The sequence below is a fragment of the Podarcis erhardii genome, assembly GCF_964252035.2.
Source record: "Podarcis erhardii genome assembly, chromosome: 1".
Taxonomy (NCBI): Eukaryota; Metazoa; Chordata; class Lepidosauria; order Squamata; family Lacertidae; genus Podarcis; species Podarcis erhardii.
The window spans coordinates 128177712-128194088 of NC_138497.1; the positions used below are offsets into that span (position 1 = coordinate 128177712).

At 45.7% G+C, this 16377-nt stretch overlaps 1 protein-coding gene across 1 annotated transcript; it reads left to right on the forward strand.

Annotated features, from left to right (window-relative positions):
- Positions 1-199: 199 nt before the first annotated feature.
- MAIP1 (matrix AAA peptidase interacting protein 1) lies at positions 200-8669 on the forward strand. Its single transcript, XM_081849599.1, has 5 exons — positions 200-604; positions 4620-4691; positions 5356-5482; positions 7480-7630; positions 8431-8669. Exons 1-5 carry the CDS (start codon positions 215-217, stop codon positions 8507-8509), a joined length of 819 nt encoding a protein of 272 aa, XP_081705725.1. The 5' UTR covers positions 200-214; the 3' UTR covers positions 8510-8669.
- The last annotated feature ends 7708 nt before the right edge of the window (positions 8670-16377 follow it).

Sequence of the window (16377 nt, forward strand, 5' to 3'; positions counted from 1 at the left end):
TGTAGTCCGAAAACAGCAGGAGTTTGGGCTAAAAGATCCCTGCTTTGCAAGGGTTTTGGGGGTGAGATGGTCCCTTCCGACGCTTCTATGGCTCGGCCCTAAGGCGCTGAAGGAGCGGCGAGGGGAGGCGCCCGGAACCTTCCTCCCGGCGGAACCTTCCTCCCGGCACTCTCTCGCTCCGCCCGGACCCCTTTCGCGGCCGGACTCCCGCGGGATGACGGGAGGGCTGAGGCGGGGAGCGATGGCGCTGCCCGTGGGCGCCTCCCGCAGCCGCTGCCCGTGGGCCCTGCGGGTCCCCGCGGCCCACCCGCGCCGGTACTTCCTGCTCCCGGCGGCCGACCAGGCCAAGCCCGGCCGGGCCGGGTTCCCACGGCTTCCCTCTCCCCGCCGGGCCGCCCTTTCGGCGCCGCCCCGCTTGCCCGTGGTCCCCGCGCGCCCCTGCAGCGGCGGCCCCGAGCCCGGCGGGCGGCGGAAGGCCGGCGTGGTGGTGGTCGGGGTGCCCAACCCGCTCATGTGGCTCCGCACCCGCCTCTACTTCTTCCTCGTCCGCGCCTACTTCGACCAGGAGTTCAGCGTCCACGAGTTCACGGAAGGGGCCAAGCAGGTGAGGAGGCGAGGGAAGGAGGGCCGCCTCAGGGGGTCAGGATCCACGGATCCAGGTCCCCTCTTTTTCCCCATCGGCCCTTGTCAGGGCCGGATTTCACGTACAGTGGTACCTCGGGTTAAGAACTTTTCGTTCCGGAGGTCCGTTCTTAAACTGAAACTGTTCTTAACCAGAAGCACCACTTTAGCGAATAGGGCTCCTGCTGCCGCCGCGCCGCCAGAGCACAATTTCTGTTCTCATCCTGAAGCAAAGTTCTTAACCCGAGGTCTCTAACCTGAAGCGTATGTAACCCGAGGTACCACTGTATAAGCTAAACAAGCTATATCTTAGGCCCCCACTCTCTTAAGTAAAGGTAAAGGGACCCCTGACCATTAGGTCCAGTCGTGACCGACTCTGGGGTTGTGGTGCTCATCTCGCTTTATTGGTCGAGGGAGCCAGCATACAGCTTCCGGGTCATGTGGCCAGCACGACTAAGCCGCTTCTGGCAAACCAGACTAGCGCACAGAAACACCGTTTACCTTCCCACCAGAGCGGTACCTATTTATCTGCTTGCACTTTGACATGCTTATGAACTGCTAGGTTGGCAGAAGCAAGGACCGAGCAACGGGAGCGCACCCTGTCGCAGGGATTCGAACTGCCGACCTTCTGATCGGCAAGTCCTAGGCTCTGTGGTTCAAACCACAGCGCCCCACACACCACCTGCGTCCCACTCTCTTGGGGGCCCCCAAAATAATTAAAGGAAAAAAACTGGATGTACATTTCCAAAATATAACATAAAAAACAAAACAATAAAACCTACATACACAACAGTGTTGTGTGTTGTGTGTTGTGTGGGCTCCTATTTGTTTATGTGCAAATGGCTTTAGATACCTATTAGGTCCATAAATTACCATATAGCATATAATCAACACAAAAAAACAGCAACAATTTGTTGTTGACAAAGGACAGTTGGACATATAAAGGGCCCCATTACCTTCAGTAGCTTTGGGCCTCATCAAACCTAAATCAGGCCCTGCTTGTCCCTGATGCTGATCTTCCCTCGCCCCTTCTTTTCTGGCAGGAAGGGGGCGTCATTTTGGGATCCGCCTCAGGCGCCAAAATGTATTGGGTCAACCCTGGGTTATGGCGATCTTGTCTTTCTTCTTCTTTGGCAATCACTTGTAGCCGAGTAAGGTTGTCTTCCATGAACACAGTGTGAGTCCGTGACTACGGAGGCCAATTCTGGATCCGAACGTCCTTCCACAGTGGGAACATAGGTTTCCAGATAAGAGTTGATCACGGTGAGGGTTTGCCAAACCTGCCTTCCTCTTAGCACATTTCTCCCTTTCGTCCTGAGGTCGAACGTCTTCAAAGTCCCATGACACCTTTGATAGAGGCTATTCTCCAACTGGAGCACTCGCAGGCTAGTGTTTCCCAGTTGTTGGTGTTTATGCTACATTTATACCACTTATGGTTCACTAGGGACACTGGTGGCTCTGTGGTCTAAGCCACTGTGCCCCTTGGGCTTGCTGATTGGAAGGTCACCATTCGAATCCACACAATGGGGTGAGCTCCTGTTGCTCTGTCCCAGCTTCTGCCAACCTAGCAGTTCGAAAGCACGCCAGTGCAAGTAGATAAATAGGTACCACTGCGGCGGGAAGGTAAGCGGCATTTCCGTGCGCTCTGGTTTCCATCACGATGTCCCGTTGTGCCAGAAGCGGTTTAGTCAAGCTGGCCACATGATCCGGAAAGAAGTCTGTGGACGAACATTGGCTCCTTTGACCTGAAAAGCAACATGAGCGCTGCAACCCCATAGTCGACTTTGACTGGACTTAACTGTCCATGGCTCATTTACCTTTTTTTACACATGGTATAGTGTCCTCTTACCATGCCATTAGGCCTCCTCACTGCAGCAAAGCATAAAAGTAGAAAACTGTAGAGTTGGAAGGGACCACGAGGGTCATCTAGTCCAACCACCTGAAATGCAGGAATCTTTTGCCCAATGCGGGGCTTGAACCCACAACCCTGTGATTAAGTGTCTCATGCTCTATTGATTGAGCTAAGGCAGAAGTTCGATGGGTGAAGCTGCCCAAGCTCTGACTTCTTGAAGAAAAAGGTAACCTTGCAAACGAGCCCACAGGGGTTACTGGCTTTTCCTCTCTCAAAACCAGCAACTACAGTGGTACCTCTGGTTACGTACTTAATTCGTTCTGGAGGTCTGTTCTTAACCTGAAACTGTTCTTAACCTGAAGCACCACTTTAATAAATAATAATAAAATTTTATTTATAATAGTAAAATTTTATTTATATCCCGCTCTCCCCAGCCGAAGCTGGGCTCAGAGCGGCTAACAACAGTAAAATGATACAACATTCTAAAATCAGTTCATTCTAAAATCAGTTCAAATCATCAGTGGCAACCATTGGGCTAGTGTTCTGTGAGGATTGCCAAAGGAGGGGGTCAGGCTGTGCTCTGGCCAAAGGCCTGGTGGAACAGCTCTGTCTTGCGGGCCCTGTGGAAAGATGTCAAGTCCCGCAGGGCCCTAGTCTCTTGTGGCAGAGCGTTCCACCAGATTGGAGCCACAGCCGAAAAAGTCCTGGCTCTGGTTGAGGCCAGCCTAACCTCTCTGTGGCCCGGGACCTCCAAGACGTTTTTGTTTGAAGATTGCAAGGTCCTCCGTGGGACATACCAGGAGAGGCGGTCCCGTAGGTACGAGGGTCCTAGGCCGTATAGGGCTTTGAAGGTTAAAAACAGCACCTTAAGCTAATGGGGCCTCCTGCTGCTGCCGCCGCACGATTTCTGTTCTCATCCTGAAGCAAAGTTCTTAACACGAGGTACTATTTCTGGGTTAGCAGAGTCTGTAACCTGAAGTGTATGTAACCCGAGGTACCATTGTACTGAAGTAGCTTGTTTTTCTATGCTGTCTGCAGAGGAAAGGTAGCCTACCCCCCTCCCCTGTCTAGCATGAAAATCCAAGTGGCAAGCATTTTAGCAAGCTAGTGTTGTTATTTATTTGTTTGTTTGTTTGTTTGTTTGTTTGTTTATTTCATATCCTGCTCAGTTGTACAAAAACAAGAACGAAGTGGTTTACCAAAATGATAAAACAATAAAATCAAGAAACAATCACAACCATACATTAAAACATTACAAAAGTTAAAACATTAAAAAGTGATTAAAATTACCTAGTAAGGTAAATAAGTGAAATTATCTTATATCAGATAAAGTGGTGGAAGAAGGATGCAACAGCCCAGCCCACTTTCGCCAGCCTTCTTGGTTTCAGTGCTGGTTGTGGTTCTACTTTCTCTTCAGTTACTGTGGAAGCCAAGGGAATAATAATAAAACTGTGCTACTTCGACCTAGCAGCCCACTCATTCCTGGTTACATGTGGCAAGTTGTTAAGTGTAAGTCTCTTACAAGTGAAATCCATGGAGGGTACCAGTGATAACTAAATGGCCCCTCTGGGCACATGGACTGTATCCCTTTGCGTATTAGATGCCAAGGAGAACCAGTGATGGGTGTTGAATTAGATGAATCCTTGGTCTGATCCAACAGGATCCTACCTCTCTTTCCCTGCCTCTCTACCACAACTACTCCAAAAGTCTAGTGATGAAGACTGCAGTGACTATTCCATTCCTTAGTTTTCAGGATACTGTTAAAGGTACAGCAATCCAGCTAAGAAAGAAAGGTGGCATCCCTAACTCTGATTTCCCAGTTGCTTGAAATTCTTCTCTAATGATCCTTTTTCTACTGCACCACCTCTTGGTTGTGTAGGAGAGCCCGTCTTCCTTTTCTCTGGCACTATCCATCATTTGAGTCCGTTTTCAAGTTGCAGAAACAGGACACCATTAAGCAGTCTAGGCAACTGAGCATAAAATAACTACTGTATCACTCCCTGTTTGCCGTTTGTTTGGGAATATAGCTGAACAACAAGAGCACATTGATTTGTGAGACATAATATGTACTTAATACACAGAGAGAATACTGTGAATTTACTTCTGAGTAAAAAATTGATATTTGTTTGTGTGTCCTGTCTTCTAGGCTTTTGCTCTTGTTTCAAGGCTAATTTCTCAGTGTAAATATGATCTACTGGAGGAGCTTGTATCAAAAGAGGTAAATGTTTATTTCCATTGTTATGGTAAAACTGATATATCCATTGTTCCTTAAGCTGACGTAGTAGACGAAGACTAGAATATATTATTCAGGTCATATCTACTGCTTAAGCAGGAATAGCAACTGACACCTCAAAAAAATGGGTTTAGCACCTGAGCTTCTAGGAACAGAAAGCAGGATCTATCCTCCCTCCTCTGTGTCCTGCAGTTTATAACCTACTCATTGCCACTTCATACTCTCTTCATTCTTTCTTCAGTTCCCACCCACCCAATTTAACTCCCTCAGTTCTACTGCCATCTCTTAAAGAAGCATATGAGCCAAGTCACAGGCCCATAGCTCTTTCACTAGGAAGGCTCATTCCTGGAAGATGCAGTACAACTAGGAAGAACAACTATGAACACATGCAGAGTACTTCTCCCCTCATCAATGAGCAATCTCCACCACCAGCCACTCATGGGGGGAAAGGCTCCCAAGTTAGAGTCTGTAACCTTTATGTAGGGACTAAGTTGTGAAACCTGAATCTCTCAGTTAAGCCCCTTGTGAAAAGGCGTGTGCCTGGTGCCCAAACTCAGCTCCCTGTAGAGCACATCCTTGGAGATCCTGCCATTCTGTAAACTTGTCTTCCATTCTGTAAACTTGTTAACAATGATCCCTTCTCAATCAGATGCTGCAGGTGCTGAAGGAGAAGCTTTCTTCACTCTCCGAAAGCCACAGAAGTGCCCTAGCTGCCGACGTGGATGAAATAATGTACACAACAGCAGGAGATGTTGGCATTTACTATGACGACAGTGGTATGTAACCGGCTCAGAATGCTTTACTTTAAATCCTTTGGCCGCTTTTGGGAAACACTTATCATCCGTTCTCTGTGATACTGTTCAAAGTACTTTTCTTCAATCTGATGCTAACATTAATAATATTAAGAGTTTGGATTTGATATCCCGCTTTATCACTACCCGAAGGAGTCTCAAATTCTCCTTTCCCTTCTTCCCCGACAACAAACACTCTGTGAGGTGAGTAGGGCTGAAAGACTTCAAAGAGGTGTGACTGGCCCAAGGTCACCCAGCAGCTGCATGTGGAAGAGCGAAGACGCAAACCCGGTTCACCAGATTACGAGTCTCCCGCTCTTAACCACTACACCACACTGGCTCTATGCCACTAGGGCCCTGTACATTGTTCATCTCTTGGTGTGTCCTTGCCGCACCCTGTATAGGAGGGATGGAGAACTTTGGACAGCAAAGCCATTTTGGGCAAGCCATGCCCATCCGGCCTACACATGTTGTTATACACAATAAAGCATGGAAGTGCAGAGCTGTAGAGGAGCAATGGGGAGCTTAAGGTGAACTCCCGGTTCACCTTTTGCTGGAGCAAGGTGCGCTCCTACTACCCATTAGCTTTGAATCACTGGTTCAAAGATCAGCATGGAGGTGTTTGAAATCCCTTTTGCGAACAGTCCCATGCTGCTCTTCAGACCTCTGTTTGTTTCTCTGTCCTTTGTGGTCCCGACAATTGGGCCTTCAAAGGGCAGCATCACCTGATGGCGTAGTGGTGTCAGGTGATTGACAGGTGGGCAACCTGTCAAATTTGTGGTGGCAGGGATGGTGAGATGAGCATCTGGCCTGCTGCCTAGGAAAGGGTCCCCAACCTTGGGTTAGAGTGTGAACTAGGGCTGGGGAAACCCAGGTTCAAATTTCTGCTCAATTGGGAAGCTCACAGGGGTGAGCTTGAACCAGTCGCCCTCTCTGAGTGCAACATAATTGCTTGAACTCATTGGAGGATGGGCAAAACATATGTGTAATGAATGAACAGCAGTAATTCCAGTGTTTGGTCCAGTTCATATTTGATCAATGAGCTCCCATGCTTAGAACTTTAAGCATACATAGGGTTCTGTGCTGACTCTCTTTGCATGGCAGCACTTGGAGATAAAGAGGTTATCCCAGATGGTAAGAGCAGGTTCCATGTTGTGGGGGGTGAGAAGGAAGAAGAGGGCAAAAGGGGTAGATATAGGAGAATCAGTAGCCCTGTCAGGGAGGCAATGAGATGCCTGAGAGAGTAAAGGTAAAGGTAAAGGGACCCCTGACCATTAGGTCCAGTCGTGACCGACTCGGGTTGCTGCGCTCATCTCGCTTTGTTGGCCGAGGGAGCCGGCGTGCATCTTCCGGGTCATGTGGCCAGCATGACTAAGCCGCTTCTGGCAAACCAGAGCAGCGCACAGAAACGCTGTTTACCTTCCCGCCGGAGTGGTACCTATTTATCTACTTGCACTTTGGCATGCTTTTGAACTGCTAGATGGGCAGGAGCAGGGACCGAGCAACGGGAGCTCACCCCGTCGCGGGGATTCGAACCGCCGACCTTCTGATCGGCAAGTCCTAGGCTCTGTGGTTTAACCCACAGCGCCACCCGCGTCCCTGCTTGAGAGAGTAGCTTGCTTGTAATTAGAGGTCTACTCATAATCTAGCCAAGCGACTGAAATTGGTTATGACTGAAGAGCCACTAAACTTGATGGAGGAATTCAGTAGCTTTTTGTGTTCAGAGATGCAACCAAGAACCTTTGAATGGCTGAGTGGAAGTAACATCTTTTCTCCATCAACGATCTGTCGCTTATCCCACCACCTTCCTCACCTCCTTGAAAGCTGTAGTATGTGTATAATAGCCTTCCAAATTAGGCTGTATGTGTGTGTTTGTTCTTAAATGGAGCATCTGTCTGCTCCATCCTTTTTGTACCAATCCATGTGTCTGAAGCTGTAGAATAGTATTTCCTCTTCTAATACCCCTTTTATCTTGAAAACAGGAAGAAAGTTTGTTAGCATCCTGATGCGTTTCTGGTATCTGACGAGTGCTGACCTCCCTGATGAGACTCCAGATGGAACCAAAATATTCCAGGTCGTGTTTGGAGATGAAACTTCACAGGAAACGAAGCGTCTTTTAACAGCAAATTATGAGTAAGCACATCTTTGGTTTTCTGCGTAGCCGCGGCATTGTGCTCTGTCTATAAAGAAACTCCCATCAAATCAGTGCATTTTTGTTCAGGGTTTACTTTCCTGAAAAAAACCCCATGCCATTGTGAGAAAGCCACTTAGTTGACTATTTTCTCTCTTGAAATGTGAGCAACAGTAAGGTGGGTGAGGGGGATGAAGAAGATAATCAAATTTATGCACTTATAATTGTGAATAATACATAAATGTGAAAAAATGGCAAATAAAAGTTGAGACCAGGAATAGGTGCATTAAACTTCTCCGGCAAAAGAGGAAGTTTTAACGGGTCTCCAAAAGTATCAATACAGAATCATTAAAATTCGATTGGTTTATTGTCCCAACATTTATTGTACCATTGGAAAATATCCAGCTAAATAAAAAATTGTGAGAGTGGAAGTACCATTGGACTTTCCCTTTCCCTATGCCCCACACAATCCCAAAATCTGCTCCAGAGGGCTGGGGGGAACCCAAAACAGATTATCAGGGGCACAGGGGGAGAAGAGTAGGGAAATGTTTCCTTTTGCAAGGAGATAACCTTGTGCTGGTGGAATATTTGCCTTATTTCTACATTGAAAACAACCCACTGGGATTAAGCAGCCAAGTTTGAGCCTATTATTACATTGTCAAACCATACTTTATCCATCAGTTCAGTATTGGATTTGCTACAACACTAAAAGCTTTATAAAGGATTTGGGAACGTTTTACTGCTTGGCTTGTGTTACAGTCTCTTATTTCTGTTCTCTCTCTCCGCCACCCCCCCCTCCAAGATTTCGAAGAGAATTTACACAAGGTGTGAAACCAGACTGGACAATTACACGGATTGAGCATCCAAAGCTATTAGAATGAATTGACTGGACACTTTCATAGACAGTTATTAATATTCTGGCATATCAGAAGACATCTCAAGATTTGTGTGCCACAATCTTTTGTGGACTGCTTTTGTACTTCTTGATTACCGGAACACAGTCTCGCTCCAAAGCATAAAAATAAAATCTTTTTCAGCAGACTTGGAAACTTCACAGATGTGTTCTTTGCCCGCCGTTGAAACCATCATTTGAAGTCACTTTCAATATGAAGCATGCTAAGTGGTTATGCTGAGAAATATTGGTGTAAATTTGAAAGAAAGTGATGCATCGTCTGGCAGTTCATAACTGAATGTCCTGTCTCCCCCCCCCCCCCAATGATCTGTTCAAATGGTTTTTTCTTCGGGAGGGGGGGTGCACAATAAGGAAAGAAGAAGAGTGAGTTCTAAACTTCCTGTTTGATGTGTCACTGAAGTAGAAGTTAGATAATGGATACAGTCAAAAATCTTTGTTTTTCAGGAACATTAGAACTAATTTACAGCCTGTCTCAGTGGTGTCCAAACTTTGTTCAAAGAGGGCCAGATTTGATGAAGTAAAGGACCGTGAGGGCCAACCAAAGTTGTTGACCTTTTTTTTTTTTAGGATTGAAGTTGTTGATTTTACCCCGAAGTTGTTGAGCTTTCTTTAGGATTGAAGTTGTTGAGGTTTTTAGGTTTTTTTAGGATTTTACCCCAGTAAATAAACTGCCACAGACACCAGATTAGACTAACCAGCCCCCGCAACGGATTTTGGACATGCCTGGCTTATCTCATCTGTAGCATTCCACTGTGAAAGAAAAGATGCTTAATAACTTGTGGTTGTACAGCAAGTTACGCTTTGTGATGAGCTCTCTTCCTTCACTGCCCTCCCCCCCCCATCTGTAAAATATTACATTTTTATAATGTAATATTTTTAGAATGTGTGAACATTTGATTGTTTGATTGTTGATTGTTGTTAGCCGCCCTGAGCCCGGCTTCGGCTGGGGAGGGCGGGATATAAATAAAATTTATTATTATTATTATTATTATTATCTCTTAAGGTGAGGTACATTAAAGGGTAAGAAGAAAGGGCTACTATAGGCTTGGTTTGATGAGCTCAATATGATTGTGGAGAGCTCTGTAGAGCATGAAGCTGGATCCTTATACATGCAAAGTGTGTTCTCTACCAGAGATCTTATAAGTGAATATTCTCACCCTATTGAGAAGGCATCTGTTTTTTAGCTCCTGACTCAGCAATGAAGTGCACAGTCGTATTGCAATTTTGGTATCGCCTGTATGACTGTGGAAGGATTTAAACACTGAACCTATATGGAGGGTTAGGTATATCCTAACTCCACATCAGACTAGACTGTCTCATTGGCAGAACATGTTCTGTGACTTCTTGTTCCTCCTCCTACAATGACCCGCTCCTTTCTAATGCTGACCATAAGCTGGCAGCTTAGGCACTCATGGAATAATCACTGTAGGTGTTACATCAACATCAGCCAGTGAGCCAGTGTGGTGCAGTGGTTAAGAGTGGTGGACTCGTAATCTGGGGAACCGGGTTCGCGTCTCCGCTCCTCCACATGCAGCTGCTGGGTGACCTTGGGCTAGTCCCACTTTTCTGAAGTCTCTCAGCCCCACTCACCTCACAGAGTGTTTGTTGTGGGGGAGGAAGGGAAAGGAGATGGTTAGCCGCTTTGAGACTCCTTCGGGTAGTGATATCAAGTCCAAACTCCTCCTCCTCCTCCATGATAAATGGATGCCCTGACTCTTCCCATATGCCACAAATATATATTGCCATTGATAGTGCCTACCAGCATCAGACAACTCATTCATATGAATGGCATTCTAGTAAGCTGTTGGAGGAGGCAAAGCTGTTAACAAATGACCTAGAGGCTGCTTTCCCAAAATGCCTACCAATTCGGGGTGGAAGGTGGGATGCTTTTTCTGCTGCTATCTTGCTTTTATCATTGTCATTATCTGAAAGCTACCACACCTACTGGAGAGGGAATATAATACAGTGGAAGAGAACTGATTTGCATGCAGAATCACTGGAATCTTCATTTAAAACAAGTGTGGAGGACCTTTGATGCTCCAGATGTTGCTGAACAACTCCCATCAGCCCCAGCAAGCATGGCCAGTGGCCAGGAATGATGGTTCAGCAATATCTGGAGGGCCAAAGGTCCCCCACACCTGATTTTAAAAACATTAGTTAGCAGGTGATAAGAAACACTCTTCTGCCTGAGACTCCAGAGGGCTGCTTACAGTCAAGAATAGTCAACACTAGGCTTGGTGGACATATAATCTGACATGATATAAGAAAGCTTTCCTACATTGCATAACCCAAAACACATCTGATGTATGCTTGCAGGGTGTGGACCAGGCCAGTGATTATGCTGTCTCAATAAGTAGGGCTGCTCACCAATTACCGTATTTTTCGCTCTATAGGACGTACCTGACCATAGGACGCACCTTGTTTTAGAAGGGGAGAACAAGAAAAAAAATTCTCCCCCTCTCTGCTCAGCGCCCCTTCAGCAAAGCAGCAGGAGAAACGGAGCCCCTTTCATTTCTCCTCCCGCTTGGCTGAAGGGGCGCTGCACAGCTCTCCCTCTCTGCTGAAGCCAGGAGAGTCTTGCTCTCCCGGCTTCAGCAAAAGGAACCCGAAGCCTTTGAAGTGCAGCGCGAGTTCCCACTGCGCTCCAAAGGCTTCAGGCAGCCACCCCTGAAGCCTGGGGAGCGAGAGGGGTCGGTGCTTCGAGAAAGCAACGCTAAGCCTCCGGAGCGCGGAGGGAGCGCTCCCTCTGTGCTACGGAGGCTTCGCATTGCTATCGCTGAAGCCAAGGAGCCTGCATTCGCTCCATAGGACGCACACACATTTCCCCTTAATGTTTGGAGGGGGAAAAGTGCGTCCTATAGAGCGAAAAATACGGTAAGTATCTGAACTACTGTCTCTCTCCAAAACTGATCAATTTCATTAACCAAACCTTCATAACATCTTCCAACCCAAGTGCTTGAGCAGGAGGCTCAAGTTTGGGAAAGCTTGACCTAAAGGAAGCATAAAAGACCTTACAGTTTAAAAAAACAACAACCCAGCAACAAATTGCTAAGGAGAAAATCTATATTATTTTTAGGTTTGTCCCATTAGAGTAACACATTGATGCTGAAATGATTGTATAAAAATATAGTGTCATTAACTCCCGGTCTCTCCTATTATCCTCCCCCCTCCCCCCCCCGATCAATTAGAATTTGCTGTATGTAATATTTGAATTAGTTTTACAGGTAGCTTAAACAAAGTATGAGGCGCTGTTTGTGATGCTTTCAGAACCTTGTATGTGATTCTGTGATGTCACTAAGGAATGTAAGAAGTGCTTTGCTGGGTCAGGCCAAAGACTCATAAAGCCCTGCATTCTGTTTCCTGTATACCTGAAGGAGCGTCTCCACCCCCATCGTTCAGCCCGGACATTGAGATCCAGCGCCGAGGCGGTTCCCTCATTGCAAGAGGTGAGGTTACAGGGAACCAGACAGAGGGCCTTCTCAGTAGTGGTGCCCACTCTGTGGAACACAATCCCTTCAGATGTGAAGGAAATAAGCAGCTATCTTATCTTTAAAAGACATCTGAAGGCAGCCCTGTTTAGGGAAGTTTTTAATACAGTGGTACCTCTGGTTACGTACTTAATTCGTTCCGGAGGTCCGTTCTTTACCTGAAACTGTTCGTAACCTGAAGCACCACTTTAGCTAATGGGGCCTCCCACTGCTGCCGTGCCGCTGCTGCACAATTTCTGTTCTCATCCTGAAGCAAAGTTCTTAACCCGAGGTACTATTTCTGGGTTAGCGGAGTCTGTAACCTGAAGTGTATGTAACCTGAATCGTATGTAACCCGAGGTACCACTGCATTTAATGCTGTATTGTTTTTAACACTCGATTGGAAGCCGCCCAGAGTGGCTGGGGAAACTCAGCCAGATGGGTGGGGCATAAATAATAATAATATATTATTATTATTATTATTATTATTATTATTATTATTATTCCAGCAGAGGCCAACCCGATGCCTTTGGGAAACCCCTAAGCAGGATATGAAGGCAATTGTCGTCGCCTGTTATTCCCAGGGTAGTCAGAAAGCTACCCTTCCTCTCATCCTGGAAGTTAGTCGCTGTAACGCCCATATGTACTTAGACATGCATGGCTTAATCTTTGAGACAAGCATATGCTGCTGGCAAGATCAACCAGGTAGCCACGACCGGCGGGTGGGTCGTCGTGGTTGGAACTGTGCTCTGGGGCCATCCCCTTGGCCGGGACCCCACTGGCGGACAGCACACGAGCAAGCGGAGGGAGCGAGAGAAGGATCCACCTGTGGAGGCAGGCGGGCGCCGAGAGGACGCACACATTGAGGTAACTTTGCCTTTACCTACCTATATTGCCGTCACAACTAGAGAGTCAATGCCTAAAACGGAGAGATCAGAAAAGTCAGGGGAAGGAATATTGCTGGGTTAGAGATAACTAGAGACGGATGAATTGCGGGCAGTGGCGCAGGGAGCAAAACAGATTAGCAAACATGAAAGCCCTTGCCACAATCTCGTGCGCAAACTGAGAAAACTCAGCATTAACTAAAAGCGTGTTGTTGGTTTTTTAAGTTGCAATATTGTGATCCATGCTTTACGTTGATGAATGTTCTACAACAGGCAAACATTTTCTGAACTGAAAGTGGAAGGAAAGCACTACCTTGCCCAGGTAGGGTGGAAAAATAATCCTTGGTAAAGGCGACTGAAATATACTCGGAGTCGAGAGTAGATTTGATGCTCTTTATTCAGCTCATAGTGGTGAGGAGGAGTGGAAGTACCCCCACAATATCTGCTTTATATACATTATTTACACAATGGGCTGCACGTGATTGGCTAATTCCGGGATTCTCCTGTAGGCAATCAGGTTGTGGATTCACTTCCACCTGGAGCTGGATTGGGTGGCTCCTGCAGACCAATCATACTGCTGCATTGTTCTAGGGCCAATCAGACTGCTTCATTTTGGATCCTATTGTTCTAGGACCAATCAGACTGCTGCATTTTGGATCTTATTCAACTCAGTACATAACAGCGACAATGATTAAATGAGCTATAGATATTGGTTATAATATATAAATGTCAGGGTGAGAAAAAATATGGAGGGAACCTAACTTCTTTGCCTGCTATCTTATTAAGGAAAATTTACAAAAGGTGATACTTGACACCCAGCAAACGGGGGGAAATGTACAGAAAGGGGTCCAATCTATGTTGGAAGTGCCATGAGGTAGAAGGAACCCTGATCCACATGTGGTGGTTGTGTAAATATGTTAGAGAATTCTGAGAGATGATTCATACAGAATTTTAAAAGATCCTTAAAATCACATTACCCCAAAGACCTGAGGCCTTTCTGTTAGGGATAACAAGCGCTGAAATCCTGAAAAAGGCACTCAGTCTCTTTTTATATGTGACTGTGGCAGCTAGAATGGTATATGCGATAAAAATGGAGTGAATAAGAGATACCCACAAAAGGAATAATATGGCAGAATAAATGGATAGAATACACAGAATTATGTATAACTATGACCGCAAAACTAAGAAATAAGGATGAGTCACGGATAAGAAATGAGTGGAAGTGTTTTGAAGAGTATCTCAGAGGGTATGATAGTCGGTTTAACCTACAAGTAGGAATGAACATATGAGCAGAAGATAGCATTAAATAAAGGAAGATCTGAGATGAAAATGCGTGGAATATTAGATTATGCAGCCGATAAAAGACTACCTAGAATGCCATGGAGAGATGGATTGGGAAGTCCGAGGATAGGGGATAACGATGAATATTGTACGGTATATTTATAAGTTGTAAAAATGCATAAACAAAAAGTGGGAAGAATAACCCTTATATAAAACATATGTAAGAGGCCTTATTCTTTGCACTTCCCTTCTGCAAACATTAGGTGGGAGTGTTTTTCTACAGCCAGAACATTTTGTTGCCACTCCCAACTATTTTATTCCATCAACTTGAAACACCAATGGCTGATTTGTTCAAACAGCTAGTTTTTCCTAAATGGAAGGGTACGCCTCTGGTTGAACCCAGCCTAATGCTTTTTATCTGCAGCAGATGGTTTGATGACTCAGTGGGGAAGTGAAAACATGAATCCCAAATCTCTGCCAATTAAAAGTGATAATCTCTGATCTCTCCAATTTTGCAAATTAAACGATTTGTTCCTTGTTTACTTCTTTGGTATTATTATAGCTGAAAGTAGAATGAGCAGAATCCCACCCTCTAAGCACTAGTAGAACTTCTTGGGCTATTCACCTCCATCCTGCCGACCTCCCCCCCCCCCGCCCCGCCGACACTTTGAAGCCTATTTTGCATCCATAATGACTATAATTTTCCATTTAAAAATAAAATGGAGACTGCTGGGACTATTGACGATTTTGGGGGTTTTGGGGGTTTTAAACACACATTTATTAGCCTATTTCTCAATACTATATAGGGCTTTCTATTGTGCTAGGAATTTTGAGGTCTTAGATATATGGTAATGTTCATAAGCGTACCAGCCAAGCTCCCCATTGTCTCTTTCCTCACAAATACTGTTTTAGGGGCACATTGAAGATATGAATAGGGTGTGAGCCTGTGACCTAACCCAGGAACTAAGTATTTATCGTTACAAAAGACTGGCCAGGCTCCCCAGGCAATCCAATCAAGTAACCTGCCAGACAGGAGATAAACAAGGACAGGAGAAAAACAACATTCAAATTTCTGTTTTAAGACCGCCTTTTCTGTGATGTAGGTATGATGTATCTGAGCGGTGGTCTTAGGTTACACCCCTTCTGTGATGTATGTATGATGTTTCTGGGGGTGGTCTTGATCTATGGGGTGGCAATTTCAAAAGTCTTCAGGCCTTGCTCGCCATTTTTCTGGGTTCCTCTTCCTCTCCTGCGGGTAAGGGGAGCACCCTGTTGCAACAGATCAATAAAGATCAAGCTTACTAGCTGCTTTGCTTCTCAATATTCTCTGGCTGGCCTCTGTTATCTTCTCCTACCAGTAGGGAACCTATGTAAGGACTCTATATGGGCTCTTGGATACCCCATAAGGGAAAAGGGCAATTTTTGTGTACAGCACTATAGTCTCCCATCCAAGAATTGACTTGGGCCATAGATTCAGCCAAAGAACTGCATTATTCTTATTATTTGCTGCATCCAGCCCTGTACGACATTCAGTTTTTGCCAAAGTTGCAGTAGTGGAATAATTAAAACAAGATACACAGTCCTGGTGCTTTTTTTTCTGGGGTTACTCAAGGGTACTCAGTACTGGCACTCGCGCCCCCCCCCAATGTTAAACATGTGGCACTCACTATAACGACTTCATGGTAAGTACCATAACCTTTATTATTATTATTTTTAAATAGCATGGCACAACCCTAATTATAAACCACCGTTATGGAGAAAAAATATGATTTTGCAACTGGTCCTAATAGGCATATGTAACAGAAAAGCATCAGAGGCAAAACGGATTGCAGTAGAAAGTCTTACAACAAGTAGGTTTTCTGTTTTGTTGTTTTGAATGGTGTACAGTGGTACCTCGGGTTAAGAACTTAATTCGTTCTGGAGGTCCGTTCTTAACCTGAAACTCTTCTTAACCTGAGGTACTACTTTAGCTAATGGGGCCTCCCTCTGCCGCTGCCACACAATTTCTGTTCTCATCCTGAAGCAAAGTTCTTAACCTGTGGTACTAACAAAGGTCCGTATAGTTAAAGCTATGGTTTTCCCAGTAGTGATGTATGGAAGTGAGAGCTGGACCATAAAGAAGGCTGATTGCCGAAGAATTGATGCTTTTGAATTATGGTGCTGAAGGAGACTCGAGAGTCCCATGGACTGCAAGACGATCAAAC

What these genes read in the sequence shown, in the direction of transcription:
- MAIP1 (XM_081849599.1), top strand. Translation starts at nt 215, where the DNA reads ATGACGGGAGGGCTGAGGCGGGGAGCGATGGCGCTGCCCGTGGGCGCC. An exon ending in TCACGGAAGGGGCCAAGCAG is followed by an intron (nt 605 to 4,619) that starts GTGAGGAGGCGA and finishes CCTGTCTTCTAG; the next exon opens with GCTTTTGCTCTTGTTTCAAG. An exon ending in CATTTACTATGACGACAGTG is followed by an intron (nt 5,483 to 7,479) that starts GTATGTAACCGG and finishes TCTTGAAAACAG; the next exon opens with GAAGAAAGTTTGTTAGCATC.